The following is a 16820-nucleotide window of genomic DNA, read 5'->3' on the forward strand; positions in this document are numbered from 1 at the left end:
GTGAAATACTAGGTTTTCTATTCCTGACAGTCACCAAATTGAAAAGGAGAATTAAATCTAAAGAGAAGAAACTCTTCATCTATTAACATAGTTTCTGATCGAAAGATGTAATGTATATGTACTACCTGTCGAAGACTTTAAGCAGTATTTTTTTCCTTTTTAAATGAGCATCACTTTTGAAGTTGCCATTTTGCTAGGTCTGACATAGCACTAAAGGTAGCTTCCTGTATCTACTTAACATAAATCAAAAAATAAAAAGAGAATCAAGTATTTGAGGGGGAGAAGTAGGCTTACAATAGTCATGTAATTCCTTAGAAGCTTTAACTCATGGGTGTTCAACCTTTTCACTTGCTTGCACTGAGTGAAAAGAAAAAAATACTGGGCCAAGAATATGTAGGTTGCTTCAAAAGTAATGTCTCCTATGTAGTTTCCATGAAAATATAACAGATGCAAAGAGTATAACACTATTTGATGGAGGAAATTCTCAGCCACAAAACCCTATTTTCCAACACAGTCACCTCCATTAGCTGTGCATTTTCATCAGCAGTGAAACAGCATGCATGCTAAGCTAGCAAAAATCTGAAAAGAGGAGGTGACTCACTGTCACTATTTCCAGTGCTGGAACACACCATCTACTGCCTCACTGAGTTCACATCCATTATTTGGTCTCCATAAATGTTCATAAAGTTTCATTGTACACCAATGGGTACCTTTCTTCCCCTCACAGAATTCAATGACATACCTTTGCTTCACATACAGTTCCATGTCAGACACCATTTTGTCAGATTGCTCCTCTTCTGATATATAGCAACAAAATGCAATGGAATACTGGTGGGAAGTTCAGCCTCTACTGCCATACCACCAAAATGGACCTCTGGTGTTGTGGGCCAACATAATAAAATAGGATGCATTACTTTCAGAGTAGCCCTTGAAAAATCTATAATGCAGTTAAAATGTTTAAGTAGCAAAACTTGTACCAAATTTAATTATTTCTTACTAAAATAAAAACAAGAGCAACAAAAACATAACAGTGGGATATTTAATCTTGCTTCTTTGAAACTAATGCATCAATCCAGTTCAGCGTCGGCAGTTCAATTCTTAGTGAGTTCTCAGAATGTTTGTCAGTGATTTTTGAAGAAATTTTACTTCATCCCTGAAAACAGTTGCTTACAAATGCACATACTGCCAAAAAGTGGCGATATGAATAAGGTGTGATGGTGAACTGAGTGTTATTTCTCTCCGATAAGAAAGGGCTTATGAAAGCCCAACTAAGAGGCATGTTTGGATTGCAACTCTATACACGCTATTTAAAAATATGTAGGTAACATATTTATGTTGACTCAAAATGGAGTTACAAATAAAAAAAATTGCTTTTTTTGCAATCTTGAAACCTGTTCTCAAGTTCTTTCACTAAAACAGAAAGCACAGCTGCATATTTTTTGCTGTTCATAGGACTGTGCTTAGCCAGCGTATCACAATGCATACAATGACTCGCCTCAGCTTCAGTTAGCACTTCACCTTTCCTGTGTCCTGGTTTCTGCCCAGACAGTGCAGACTGCACACCAACCTGTGGCTGTTGTGAGCAGTGGGTGTGCCAACGGTCAGGCAGGGCTGCTCAGTGGGATAGAACCACCACCATTATAGTGGCATGGGGCAGCTATAGGATGGGCTGGGCAGTACGTGGCCCACAGCCCAGATCTGCCAACTTTATCTGAAACAGCAAATACAAGTATCTGGTTATTACAAGGTACAATTTTGAGTAGAAAGTACCATCTTAAGAAGTTTGGGATTGCCAGCATTGCACCTCCAAAGAGTTTTCCTAGCAACTCCACTTAAATTATGCGAAGAAAGTTCAAACACCTCCTGTCTGATCCTTCCCATAGGAAAAGGGAACAAAAAAAGCCAACCATGAGAAGGAGAGTAATGGTGGAGAACGTAAGGCTGCAAAAATAGGCAAGCTTATAGAAAACAAGAATTTAAATATATTATTTCCCCCCTCGAAAACCAGGATAAAAGTTAAGGGTGGAGTAAATTAAACAAAATTACAAACACTAAGATATCTCTCACAAGAGTCTGAAGAGTTTTATTCCCAGGTGAATTTACAGCAATAATAAAGATATTTGCAGTCCTCAAAATTGGAAAGTAAATAGTTGCAATCCAATTACCCACAAATGCAATGCTTAACTTAAGCAAACATAAGGAGTTAATGTTGTCAGCTTCACTTTTTGTGATCTTCAGACAATTCTAAAAAGCATTTACTAGTGATGTTGCTGTAACTTTAATAACTGTAAATATAATAACTGTAAATCTATAGCTCTAAATCTCCTCTAGAATGTATGATCCTACTTACCACTCCTCCCTGCCCACACATGAAAAGTCTCCACAACTATGGCCCAGATCCATTAACATTGTATAAGTTCAAACATATCTATCACTAGCAGCATTGTGGCAAAACTGCTTATTTCTACAGATCTGGGATAAAACCCAATTGAACCTCAGCAGAAAAAAAAAAAATTGAGCAGGAAGAGATTCTGTTCCTTTAACTATGTAATTTTGTTACATATAGTTTTTTCCCCCAATTGCATGCATTTGTCCACAGCTGTTCATACCATATTGTACAACAGAAGCTGAAATGGTAAATTCATCATTAACTACGCTATTCCTGAAATCCTTTTCAAATGCTGCCATTGGAAATGCAAAAACAACCCTTTAACATCCTTGCCAAAACAATGTCTACAACTAATGCAACAATAAAATAAAGTGGGAGGGGAGGAGCTGACAATTTTCTTAATAAGTTGACCAGTTAATATCCTTAGTAAGTCAATCAACAATTCCTGTTTATTCAAGCAAGTCCCGAACTGTTCAATTTCCACAGATTATAACACGACTGGTAAGCAGAGTGCCAGAGGGAGATGACAGTAAGGAGCCAGATACAACAACTTGTAGAACGAAATTCCCTTAGATTACTAAAATTACTCTTTGATTACTAAATCAGCATAGCAAGACAGAAGTCAGCCCTCAAACATGCTAATAAAACTCAATGAAATAAAAGGTAAAACATAACACTTAGTTTTTAATTCATCAGCATTCATGTCCAGTCAGAAGAGTCAAACTCTGAACACAAACACTAATATTCTTTTGTTTTTAAATTGATGTGCACAGCTGGTAAGATCATTAAAGTTGCATGCAATGCCTTTTGTGTTCCAAATAATTCTTTCATACTCATTTTTTAATACAACATCCTTAAAAGCTGCAGTTATTCTGCCCTGGGAGAGGTTTATTACATCAAACTAGTGATAAGTTTTACCTTTTACTGAATGCTTGGATTTCACGTTTGGATTAAGGAAAGAGATGACTTCTACCTAGAAAATGAATACGAGCAGGCATCACATTTATTAATCTTCATGCCTGAAATGGGTAGCACTTCAGCACCTAAATCTAAATATCAGTCTACAAGCAACCCTTTGACCAACAAAGTTCTCATGACATATACATTTTCTCTACTTCTCTGGCAAACCCATCCTTCACAGTGAGCATCACTCTGCCTGGCAAACAAGTTCAACTTACTCAGCCTGCTCAAAGATCACCAGTATCTGTTGACAAGTCAGACTTCTTCTAGAGAGATGAGTGATGAACATATCCTCACAAAGGCCAGGGCCTGGGTGAAAGGATGAGTTTCCTTCCTGATACCACACACTTGTCACTAAGTATGGGAAACTGACTGAAGACATCAGTGCGTTAGGCTAAAGATGGTTATAGCCACACTGCCACCATTTGTGAAGGATGCCTGAACTCCTCAAAGGTTCATTAGCACCAGTCAGGAAGCAGAATATTAAGTAGAAAATTATTTCAGGTTACCAGAGCTGGTTTCAGGAGAGTCATTCCTAAAACACGCAGTGAAAAAACAGACGGGTGGGCTCTGCAAGGTACTGTCTTAAACCAGTAAGAGTGAAGCAGCAGACCATTTTGCATCTGTAACTGCTGCACTGAGGACCCCACTCCCTACAGCCAGCTGATCACAGGCTGTAGCACAGAAAGCCTGAGCATCTGAACTCAGTCCATTTGACTTCCCCAGCAAATTTAGGTCACTGCCTTCCCTCCTTTATACCCCCACTCCCAAAACAAAAGAAAAGAACAACTACACAAAGCACCTCTTTTTTCCAGAAGAAACACTGTGTTAAAGGTTAGTTGTAGATGTATCACCAAGGTTGGAAAAAGACCTGCAAGACCATCCAGTTCAACCATCTATCTACTACCAATACTTCCCCACTAAACCATGGCTCTCAGTACAACATCTAAACATTCCTTGAACATCTTCAGGGACATTGACTCCACTACCTCTCTGGGCAGCCTGTTCCAGCACCTAAACGCTCTTCTGAAGAAGAAACTTTTCCTAATGTCCAACCTGAATTTCCTGTTGTACAACTAGAGGCCACTCCCTCTCGTCATATTGCCAGTTACACAGGAGAAGAGGCCCACCCCAGTTTTGCCACAGTCTCCTATCAGGGAGTTGTAGAAAACAATAAGGTCTCCCTGATCCTCTTCCAGATTAAACAGTCCTGGTTCCCCCTGCAGCCCTTCCTAAGACTTGTGCTCCACTCCCCTCACCAGCTTCTCTGCCCTTCTCCGGGTAACACTCTATGTTTTCCTTGTAGTGAGGGGCCTGAAACTGAACAGAGTACTCGAGGTGCAGCCTCTCCAGGACTGAGTACAGAGGGATGATCAGTGTCCTGCTCTGCTGGCAGCACTATTCTGATACAAGCCAGGACACCATCAGCCTTCTTGGCCACCTGTGCAAGATAAACATCTGTTTACAACCCAGTACCATAACACAAACATTCAGAAACAATCCGTTACCTTGATCACAGTCCTAAACACAAATCAGTGAGGTTTATGGAGCCAGACTAGATCAAGCTGGAGCCTCCTGCCCTGTGACTCAGTGAGCTCTCAGCAGGACTCTACACCTCAGCACTACATTCCCCAGCAACCCCGTTCACTCTGTGTTACTTTCCATTCTTCATCAATCTTTTGACTCCTCCACATCCCATACCCTACAAAGAGGAGAAGCAATCTCCTGGGATTAAGGAGTGCATGGCCTAGATCTGCAGTACTACTTGAACTGCCACCATCTGGGTAGATCAGAGACATGATGTACCCAGCTCCAGAATGGGACAACCGGACACAAGTGCAGGCAGCCTTGTCTGATGTGCAGTTCTCTGCAGCTTACTGGGACAGCATCATATTGTTCAGAGTTTAACTGAGAATCACTGTTAAAACTTATGACAATGAAAGAAATCAAGGCCTATCTAAGCCACTTTAGTAAAATCCTGCTTTCCTTACAAAGTTGTAATATGCCCTTCTTTCTGCATCTAGTAATTTATTAGTTTGAAGATAACTGAGTTTCTGAACTTGGTCTGCATACATTGAAACACAAGCAACAAAACAGGTTTGAGTACACCACAATCTGCATTGACTGTCCTCATGCATAATCTTGGCCCATCATGAATGTGATAATCTGTAAATTAGATTAACACTCATTTATGAAGTACACAATTTAGAGTATTTTATTCCCTGTCAGTGTATGAAAATCACCCACACAAACCTCTGAACCTCCTGAAGATTCTGTTCACTAGCAATTAAACAGAAAGAGCAACCAAGAATTCATATATGCCAAATTCCAGCCTGTACCTTATATTCACTGAATTTGACAGGTTCACCTAATTGCACTTGCATCTCACCTACAGCCTTCATCAATTCAACATTTAGTTATTTTCATTAATCTCCATTTGCTCCAGCTGTCTGCTTTCCAAAGCATGTGACTGCACTAACCAAATGAATGCAATTTTTTTAATTCAGGATATTTTATGATTGCTGTGAAACAGTCTGCAGTGATGACTACAAAGATTAGCAACAAGAAAAATACGGAAAAACTCTAACTAGATACTTTAGTTTCACCCTTCCAACTAGCTGATATAAAACCAAATTTGTGCTCAGACAATTTTAAATATAAATTAATTCTGACTTTCAACCTCAAAGGAGGAGCCTGCCCTCCCAGTGGCCACTAGCATTTGCCTTCCCATTACTGAAGTTAATGAGCAACACTATGAAAACCTGTACATGCTATTTGTAAAAAGCTGTACAGAAATGTAATACTGCTGAAGATATCTATGCATTATTTCAGCTGAAAATTGTGGGCACCTTGACAGAAGCTGCATGTTCAGAGCAAAAAACATCTGTAAACTCTTGACCATGCAGTAGTGCATAAGGCTTTCTTTTTCAAGTAGAAAGTTTAGGCTCACTTAAGAACTGGCAAGAGATTAGGAAGGAGCCTCTCCAAATAAGAAACAAAGAAGGCTTCTTCAACAAAGCGAGCCAGGGAGGAAGTTATATCATGAACAAATTGTAGCTACTGTTCTGTTTAAAAACGTAGAGACCTGCTACACTGACAGACTTATCATATTAAAGTCATGGAGAGGGGAAAAATAAAAATACATTAAAAAGATAACTTTTCACCACCCTTCCTCTTCCCATTATTCTTACTTGGGGAATTTGTGATGAAATACTTGTTACTGTGGCAGCTCCCAGAAATGACCATTACAATTGACCAAGATGAAATAGATCACATCTCCTTGAAGACCTGCAACTAAATTTATGTTGAGCAGGAAAAAAACCCACATTACACTTCCTCATTGATTCACAGCGATTAACAGTGAAACTGCTGAAGCTGCTAATCCTCCCTCACCCTTTGTCTCACAACATATTAATTCAACTACATTATCCATAAAAAAGAGTTCTGAGTAAAAAAGCCTGTTTTCAGAAATCTTAATAAAAATCTAAAATCAAACTCTAGCATTAGCTAACTTTACCTTGAAGAGGTAGAATAAGGACCTTTTCTTTGGCAGTTATATCTGAAAGCTGTTAGCCCAGGTAAGACACTTTATTCCAAATGCTATTAGCCATACGCCCCTGCACTTAGGCTTGCTTCTGCATCTGAAATTGCCTAGATGGAGAGAGATTCCAGTTACTCACCCTTGATTTCCACAACAAACATTCAGTTTTACAAGCAGCAGTGCTCTGGACAAGAGAGATTTCTTCACTGCAGTTCACAGAACAAAGTCAACAAATAAAAAATGACAGAAATGTGAATAATTTAAAACAACATGCTATTATAGGTTCATAGGTTCATAAGGTTGGAAAGGACCTACAAGATCATCTAGTCCAACCATCCTCCTATCACTATCCCTACCCAACTACTAAATCAAATCCCTTAGCACCTCATCTAAACGCTTCTTGAACAGCGCTAGGGATGGTGCCTCAACCACCTCCCTAGGCAGGCCATTCCAGTGCCTGACCACTCTTTCAGAAAATGTTTCCTCAGGTCTAATCTAAATCTTCCTCAGCGCAACTTGTGGCCATTCCCTCTCGTCCTGTCATTATTTATCAGGGAGAAGAGGCCCACCCCCTCCTCACCACAACCCCCCTTCAGGAAGTGGTAGAGTGCAATAAGGTCTCCTCTGAGCCTCCTCTTCTCCAGACTAAACAATCCCAGCTCCCTCAGCCGCTCCTCATAAGACTTGTGCTCCAGACCCCTCACCAGTTTTGTTGCCCTTCTCTGAACACGCTCCAGGGCCTCAATGTCCTTCTTGTAGTGAGGGGCCCAAAACTGAACACAATACTCGAGGTGCGGCCGTACCAGAGCTGAGTACAGGGGGATGATCACCTCCCTGCTCCTGCTGGCTACACTATTTCTCATACAGGCCAGGATGCTGTTGGCCTTCTTGGCCACCTGGGCACACTGCCGGCTCATGTTAAGCCGAGCATCAACCAACACCCCCAGGTCCTTTTCCTCTCTACATTCTTCAAGCCATTCTGCCCCAAGCCTATAGCATTGCATGGGGTTATTGTGGCCAAAGTGCAGGACCCGGCACTTGGTCTTATTGAACCTCATCCCATTGAGCTCAGCCCAGCTGTTCAGCCTATCCAGATCCCTCTGAAGGGCCTCCCTACCCTCAGGCAGTTTGACACATCCTCCCAACTTGGTGTCATCTGCAAACTTACTGAGGGTACACTCAATCCCCTCGTCTAGGTCATCAATAAAGATATTAAACAAGATGGGCCCCAATACCGACCCTTGGGGGACACCACTCGTAACAGGACGCCAGCTGGACTTAACTCCATTAACCACTACCCTCTGGGCACGGCCCTCCAGCCAGTTCTCCACCCAGAGAAGAGCGAACCTGTCCACACCACGGGCTGCCAGTTTCCTTAGGAGAATACTGTGGGAGACCGTGTCAAAGGCCTTGCTGAAGTCCAGGTAGACTACATCAACAGCCTTTCCCTCATCTACCTGTTTGGTCACCCAGTCATAGAAGGAGATGAGGTTGGACAAGCACGACCTGCCCTTGGTGAACCCGTGCTGGCTGGGTCTGATCCCTTTATTGCCATGCACATGTCGTGTGATTTCCCTCAAGACCATCTGCTCCATAACTTTCCCTGATTCTGAGGTCAGGCTGACAGGCCTGTAGTTCCCCGGGTCTTCCTTACGGCCTTTCTTGTAGATGGGAGTCACATCGGCAAGCCTCCAATCTTGTGGGACCTCTCCAGATAACCAGGAATGCTGATAGATGGCAGAAAGTGGCTCGGCAATCACCTCTGCTAGCTCCCTCAGCACCCTTGGGTGGATCCCACCTGGTCCCATGGACTTGTGGCAGTTCAGATGGAGGAGTAGATCTCTGACCGTCTCTGCTTGGATCACAGGGGGTGCATTATGCGCCCCATCCCGGACTTCCAGGTCAGGGCAAGTACCGTGTGGACAACTGCTCTGTCTATTAAAGACAGATGTGAAGAAGGCATTGAGAACCTCAGCCTTTTCCTTGTCATCTGTGGTTACATTCCCTGCCTTGTCGAGTAAAGGAGAGAAGTTTTCCTTAGTTTTTCTCTTGCTGTTAATATATTTGTAAAAGGGTTTCCTGTTCTCCTTTACAGCAGTAGCCAGTCTAAGTTCAAGCTGGGCTTTAGCATTTCTAACTTCCTGCCTGCAAATCTTGGCCAGTTCTCTGTAGTGTCCCCAAGTAGCCTGTCCTATCTTCCAGAGGACATAGCCTCTCTTTTTCTCTCGGAGTCTCAACAAAAGTTCCCGGTTCATCCACACTGGTCTTTTGCTCCTCCAACTCGACTTACGGGACTCCGGGACAGCCTGCTCCTGTGCCTTTAAGATTTCCATCTTAAGGAGCATCCAGGCTTCCTGGACCCCTTTACCCCTCAGGAGCGATTCCCAAGGGACCCTTGCAACAAGCATCCTGAACAGGTCAAAGTCTGCGCTCCGGAAGTCCAAGGTAGCAGTTTTGCTAGTCACCCTCTTGACATCACCCAGAATAGCAAACTCCACCATTTCATGGTCACTCTGGCCAAGACAATCTCCAACCTTCACATCCCCTACTAGTCCTTCCCTGTTAGTGAAAAGTAGGTCAAGCAAGGCATCTCCCCTGGTAGGCTCTTGCACCAGCTGTGTCAGGAAGCAATCATCCACACATTCTAGAAATCTCATGGACTGCTTCCTCTGTGCAGTATTATATTTCCAGCATATATCAGGGAAGTTGAAGTCCCCCATGAGAACGAGTGCTGGCCATCGTGCAACATCTACGAGTTGTTTATAGAACACCTCGTCTATTTCTTCATCCTGACTAGGTGGTCTATAACAGACCCCCACCACGATGTCACTCCTAAAGACCATCCCCCTGATCCTTATCCATAGGGACTCTACTTTATCATTTCCAACCTCAAGCTCTTCAACATCAAAACACTCTTTGATACAGAGAGCTATGCCACCACTCTTTCTTCCCTGTCTATCCCTTCTGAAGAGCTTGTAGCCATCAATCCCAGTATTCCAGTCATGGGAGAGGTCCCACCATGTTTCTGTAATAGCCACAAGGTCATAGTTAGCCTGCCTCACAATGGCTTCAAGCTCTTCTTGTTTATTGCCCATGCTGCGTGCATTGGTATAGATGACCTTCAGCTGAGATATCTGCCTCCCTCCTTTCTCCAGCACAGCCTCCTTAGGCTCTTTACTGGAGAGCCCTGTTTTATCCCCTTCCCCCATCACAGCTAGTTTAAAGCTCTCTCAATGAGTCCAGCTAGCTCCTGTGCTAGGATTCGTTTCCCCCTTTGAGATAGGTGCATCCCATCAACAGATAACAGGCCAGGAGCCAAGTAAACTGCCCCGTGGTCAAAAAACCCAAAGTGTCTGTCTCTACACCAACCTCTCAGCCGATTATTCATCACCTGTGTTTTCCTAGCACATTCTGTGTCCTTCACCGCCCCAGAAGGTATGGAATCAAACACCACTTGTGCTCCCACCCCTTGAACTAATGGCCCTAATCCCCTGAAATCTTTTTTCATAGTTCGCAGACTTCTCTGAGATATTTCATCGCAGTCTGCCTGAACTACGAGTAACGGGTAGTAGTCGGTGGGGCGTATCAAATCCGGGAGTCTTCTAGCAATGTCCCTGATCCTGGCCCCAGGGAGACAGCACACTTCCCTGCGGTTTGGGTCTGGTCTGCAAATGGGGCCCTCAGTTCCCTTTAGAAGGGAGCCACCCACTACGATCACCTTCCTTTCTTTCTTAGCAGTAGCAGTCTCAATGCACGGAGGTGACTGCCTTGCCATTGGTGACCTCCTGCAGGAATCTTCCTGCACTTCACCCCTTATCACCTCTTCAACATCCAATGCTGCAAATTTATTGCTTAGGGGTATCTGGGGACACTGGGGAGGCAGAGGGGGAGATTGCCCACGGTACCGAGCAGGGACTCTCTACCAGCCCTCCCTATCCCTCAGATATCCCCCTTCTGCCCTACGGGGACAGGTCAGGGAGTCCACCACCAACTGCGGGGGATCTCCCCGGCGCCTTTCTCTCTGGCGCTCTAGGGAGCTACTCCACCAGTCAATCTCCCGCTCACAGTCCCTGATGGCCCTCAGTCTCTCAACCTCCTCTTTCAGTTCAGCCACCATGCTAAGCAGATCTTCCACCTGCTCACACCTTGCACAGGAGAACTGCTTGCCACCCTCATCCAGCAGTAGCAGGCTCTGGCACTCCTTGCAACCAGAGACCTGTGTAGCCACGCTTCTAGGCAGACATTCTGTCTGGGTCGCCACAGCCTTTTTAAGGCAAGCCCTCTGTCTAGTAGAGACCATGGCACAAAAAAGAATAAAAACAAATAAATGAAAAATTGAAAGTAAATAATTAAAAATAGTTTATAATAATATATATATATGAATTGTAATAACTTAAAAATAAATAAATAATAATAATTATATATATATATATATAAATAAAGTAAACACAAACAAACAGTGGGTAGTGACACTTCGCTGCCCCCCCTGAGCCCTATTCAGCTGAGGGCACTGAAACCCTGGCAAGGCCTACACCTCGTTAACGCCTCGTTAACCTCTCTCGAGAACAGCCTAAGGGTCTGTCCGCTCTCACTCGGTTCCCGAGAGACAGGAACCTCCCGAAAACCCGCCCTGTACCTCAATCAGCCACTGCAGCTCCGGCAGTGCCGATTTCAAAGCATTTGATCATGAAGACTGAGCGATACTTCCGGGTTCTGACCACTTTAAATCCCCCGCCGTTGCCCTGGCAACGCCTACGCCACGTCAGCCTCTCGCGAGAGAGAGCTGCCGGGATCTGTCGGGACTGGCCGCTCTCACTCAGCCCCCGAGAGACTGGAACCTCCCGAAAACCCGCCCTGTACCTCAATCATTCACTGCAGCTCCGGCTGTGCCGCTTTCAAAGCAGTTGATCACGAGGACTGATCACTGTCACAGTTCCCACCTCTTCCCCCACTACAGCCAGATTAGCACTGAAATTCTTGAAATATCTTATCATGCTCACAAACTCCAAATAACAAAAGCAAGCAACTTCAATTTTCAAAACAAAGAACATTCAGAGAATTTAGCTTCTTTGATTGGGATTTATCTACACTGTGGAAAACCATATCAGAAATAAAAATTAAAGCATTTTATTAAACAATTTGATTTGCTTGTACAAAAGTTCCTTCTTCAAAGTCTTTGGTTTAGCAGTGACTTTCCACTGCTCATTAGGATATTTGAGAATACAGTGTTATTTCCATAAGCAATATACACGTAGTTGAGCTGATACTAACAAATAGAATATGCTTCAGGGATTTATTTTTCAGTTATTAGTTATTGTCTTTTCATTAACCTTCCAGGTCATTTTGTACTCTCCTTTGAGCATAGGAATTCCACTAAGTCAATGTTTTCACTTAGCACAGCTCCTTATCTTTGCCTGCGGCTGAAACTAGCCCACAGTCCCAGTTCAATAAGCCATCGGTCTGACTTTCTACTGAATTCAGACTAAATTAAACTTTTTGTTTACCTCTTGGATTACATAAACTGATTATTTTGTTGCTGAAACATCAGCTGGCTATATCTTCAAGCAGACTGACCAGTTTAGGTCTCTGGAATCTCAATAGTGCAAAGGATCCCTTTTGTAAACACAACCACATTTTTTTCACTGCGTGCCTAACTTCCAAAATGCAGTACAAGCAATTAAAGATATCTGAATGTCTTTGTGAGGAAAAAAAGATGCTTACTGTCACCTTGATCACTTTAATGACAAAGCAACTCTGCATTTAACTCCACTTAGTCAAGAAAAACATCAACTACATCAGATTTACACATTGTGAACTCCAAGAACACTGCTGGGCTCTTCACAGTCACTTCAAACTAAACTAAGTATTTATGCACACTTAACACCATCATGTTTAGGCCTATTGTGCTACCAGTCAACCAATCTGACCCTATCAATTTTGATAGAATCAGTGCCCCTGACAGAAAAATAGTAATATCAAGGGACTATACAACTCTAAGCATACAAAGTACCAGCATCAGGTTCTGACACTTGAGAGACATAATGCTCCACCTCTGCTCTGTGCTGTCCTCAGGCACACTTCCAGCCCAGAGCAAGGCTTTTTGCACAGCCTTCTGACTCAAGCAGGAACAGGGTAAAGAGATAAGGACCAGACACTACTTATTCCTTTCCTTACAACAGCAACAGCTGGAAAGCACAGCTGTTTGCTGGAAGAGTAGTATGAGATTGTTCTCTGGGAATACATAGAAAAGACAGAAGGAGGCCTCCAAAAACATGCCACCTATGAGAGAGAACATCAGCATACTGTTTTGTGACACTGTCTGATGCTTGGTGATAATGGATAAAGCACATTACTAACCATGTGCATTTAGGCACAAAGCAACAATTTAGAGATAGAAATTCTAAAACGCTGCTTCAGAAAGAAAAGCTTCAGATTTCAAAAGAAGAACATAATCTTCCTCAAGTTTATGTTCCTATTTCTGTTACCCATAAATAAAATTAGTGTTAGATAGCACAGTATCATGCAAATGCTCAAGTGTTAGACTATGGTAACACAGTAAACATCGTTTGGAATTGCAAAAAAAAAGGTAATAAATATATGTTAAAAAAACCAACTACTAGCAAATAGAAGTTTTCTTCCTCCACAGTTTTAAAATGAAAGACGCCTAAATAAAGACCAATGCAAAATATTCTGATACTGATCTGAATCGCTTCTCAAATACCATAAGAGGGGATGGACACCAGTGAGATATTTGTACTGACAGCAGCTTCCTTTTACTTCAGTTTCTATTCAGATTTCCCTTAAGGTTTGTGGTTTTGTATGCATTTTGTGCCACAGTTGCAAAATGGAGGTTTTGAAATATTCCAGTGCAGTTAGAACCATTTATGTTCCTAAATCTATTTCTACATTAGTCAGTATGCACATTCGCATGCCGCACAGGTCAGAACAGCTACAAACCCCTATGTTGTTAGAGTTCCTCTCTCTCCCTAGACACTGTCCTAAAGCTGAGGACCCTGCACAGATCCTAACCAACACCGAGGCTCTCCCTGCCAGCAGGGTACAGGGAATCCCCACAGATGCCTACAGCCTGCTCACTTCAGCCAAACAGACAAGGTCAGGCAGAATCACCCTGCTACGGCTTCAGCTGTCAAGCTGTGAACTGGATGGAGTTAACTTACTCAGCTTTAGCAAATCCCATTCTTTGAGGGTCTAATTTTTTAAAGCTCAGGTGACAGTTCTATCAGCATAACTGAGGTGACAAAACTAAGCCAGAAGAAAGCAGCTAGAATGAGGAACCACTGCACAAACCCTGCTGCCAAGGTCCCCATATTCCTCAGCTGTGGACTCGCTCTTCACTGAACTCTGATCTGCAACTATTCCAGCAGATGTTTCACTGTCCTCCTGACATTTAACCAGTACCAGTTCATATTCAATACTGTTGAGTTTATCTGCACTGCCTTGATAAAATTTTAGGCCAGAACTAGAAATAGTTTGAATGACTTTCTTCTACCTCGACTTCGCCCTGATTTTGGTAGGACATGCAAATTTGCCTTGCTGACTGCCAGCACTGGCTTACCAGAATAATTGCTTTTTCAGTTTTTATCCTGAGGAATAGCTTCAGCAAAAGTTCTACATTAAAACTGAACTCAAGAGACAGAAAAGATTAAGAAACTGAAGCACTAAGAGCTTTTAAAGATAAGGACAGTGTATGTATCATATGCCCTAACCAATTAAGAACAAGACTCACCCTCCCTTAGAAGAGAGCATTACAGCTTGGAAAAACAAGAAGCCTGACTTTCGCAGCAGTCCCTGCAGTGATGTGCTCTGTGCTTTAACTGAAGGGCCACTGGGCTCCAACACATCTCCATCTCCCTTCCTGGGGCAAGGGGAGAAAATACAACAACAACAACAACCAGCTCATCAGTTAAGATACGGAGTTGCTTAATTAAAGGAAAAGTAAAATAGCAAAGGCTGTGTAGAAGCAAAAGTATAAAATAATCACTCTCTACTTTGCATCAACAAGCAATGTTCAGCCACATCCCAGGAAACAGACTTGATAAATGCAGATTTTGGGAGGACATGCCTTCACAACCAGAGTCCCCCTGCTCAGCTTCTATTGCTGAGCCAAACATCACATGCTGCAGGATATTCCTCTGGCTGGTGTGGGTCAGTTGCCCTGGACATGCCTCAACTCACCTCTTGCTTCCACTGCCTGCTGGTTCTGGGGAAGCTGGAGAAAAGCCCTGAAGCTGTGCCAGCACCAACTACCAAAACATGCTTCAATATAAAGGCTTCTCAGTTTCAGGTGCAGAACCTGGTGCTGTGAGGGGGGTGTGGGGAGGGGGAGCCAGACACAGCATGATGCATCTTGCCAGCGCAGCTCACCTCCTGGCTGCAGCTCTCAGCTGAGCTCACCCAACTCTTCTCCTTGTCCCAACAGTGATTTTTCACTCTAAATGTGTACTGAACTAGAGACAAAGACATGAAGTAGTTTCTCATGTTTTTTAAAAAGTTCCAAGTTTATTCTTATTTTTAAATAAGCCACGTACTGGTATTGACTCTTTTTGTCACTTAAAACTACACAAAAAACCCTCCCTTTATCTGTCCTCTTCTCCCTTTGCCGATGACCTTCAGGTTCTTTTTTCAGCTTCAGCTCCCATTACAAACTTTCTAGATAAGGATACATTTCTTTTGAGCTGAAAGGTCATAAAAAGAAGCCAGTACTAAAGCAAAATACCAAAACTTTCATTTAGCTTAAGTAGACTAGGTTTGGTTTTACTTTTGTCAGCGCAGATGACCTCAACATACTTTAAGGAGTCACAACAGTCACTTCCTTTCTTGCTGATAAACACAGCAAACACAAGATAACAGCAGAATCCCAGGGTGGAAGTTCAAGTACTAGACACTCTCAAAGAAAACAGAATTCAGATAATGCCCAAAGATGTATTTTTTGCACTGTTGTCTCTAACAGAGACAGTTACAGAAGATGAAAGTCAAGTTAACCCCAAACTGAACAAACTCCTACCTACTATCAAAAGTAATGAAAGTCATTATCAAAAGTGCTACATTTTTTCCCCCTCTGTGAAGAACAGTGAAATTTTACTGCTTTAAACATTTTTTTTCTTCACACAAACATCCCTTTTTGGATGTAGAGCAACAAAAGCCTCTGATTCAGGAGACAGACAGAACACACCTGCAGTCAGCCCTCAAGATTAAACTTGAAAGTTTAAACAAGGAACGTGAAGAGCTTCTCATAGACCTGGGAAGAAGACAAGAATTCCCAAGAAGAGCAAGATATTGCTGACAAGTAGAAGTAAACTGAGCAGATTACCAAATCAGAAGTAATTCCTCATGTGCAACTATGTAAAATATACACAAGGTTATAGAGGTCCCCACGTTGCAAGAGTCAACACACTGCTGTAGCAAACAGCAACATACCAAGTTGTATAAGTGTGAAGGCGACACGATCGATATACATAGTTAATACCACTATCCTGAGGAATGCCAAAACTGGACCTAGCAATCTGCACATAGTTTTTAACACCATACATAAAGATGAAACAGCAAGACTTCCCTCACATTCAGAAGAAACACATGGAAGCAACGTCATAAATAATATATAATATATATAATAAACACATAATTTATGGCAATACCATATAACTTAAGACTGCCGAGGGGGACTAACAACTGCACAGCAGTACCAAACATGAGAGCTTCAGGAAGGCAAGGTTGGGAAGGGGAAAAAGTAAATAAATCAGACTTAAGGTCTTCACAGAGTGTCTCCCACACTCACCGCCGTAAACCCACTTGAACTTCAGACATGTACTCTTCTCTCAGGGGCTGGGATCACAAACACACAGAAATGGGTTTCATACCATTCTCAACTATGCTAGGGTGAGAAGAGGATCGCAACACTTTTTTTTTCAG

General features: G+C 42.7%; 1 protein-coding gene across 2 annotated transcripts in view; it reads right to left on the bottom strand.

Moving 5' to 3' along the window:
• The window catches only part of PJA2 (praja ring finger ubiquitin ligase 2), a 36677-nt gene that overhangs the window by 16172 nt on the left and 3685 nt on the right, over positions 1–16820 (bottom strand). Inside the window, exon 1 of one of the 2 annotated variants that reach the window (XM_065744233.1) lies at positions 7030–7123. The exons of the other annotated variant lie outside the window; for it this stretch is intronic. Within the exon in view, the coding sequence (XP_065600305.1) occupies positions 7030–7051 (22 nt within the window). The 5' untranslated portion in view covers positions 7052–7123. Of the gene's footprint in view, positions 1–7029; positions 7124–16820 lie in introns of those variants that run through there. 2 annotated transcript variants of the gene reach the window in all.

Source organism: Cyrtonyx montezumae, unplaced genomic scaffold, assembly GCF_038088225.1.
Source record: "Cyrtonyx montezumae isolate F1298 unplaced genomic scaffold, pur_monq_1.0 scaffold_30, whole genome shotgun sequence".
NCBI lineage: Eukaryota > Metazoa > Chordata > Aves > Galliformes > Odontophoridae > Cyrtonyx > Cyrtonyx montezumae.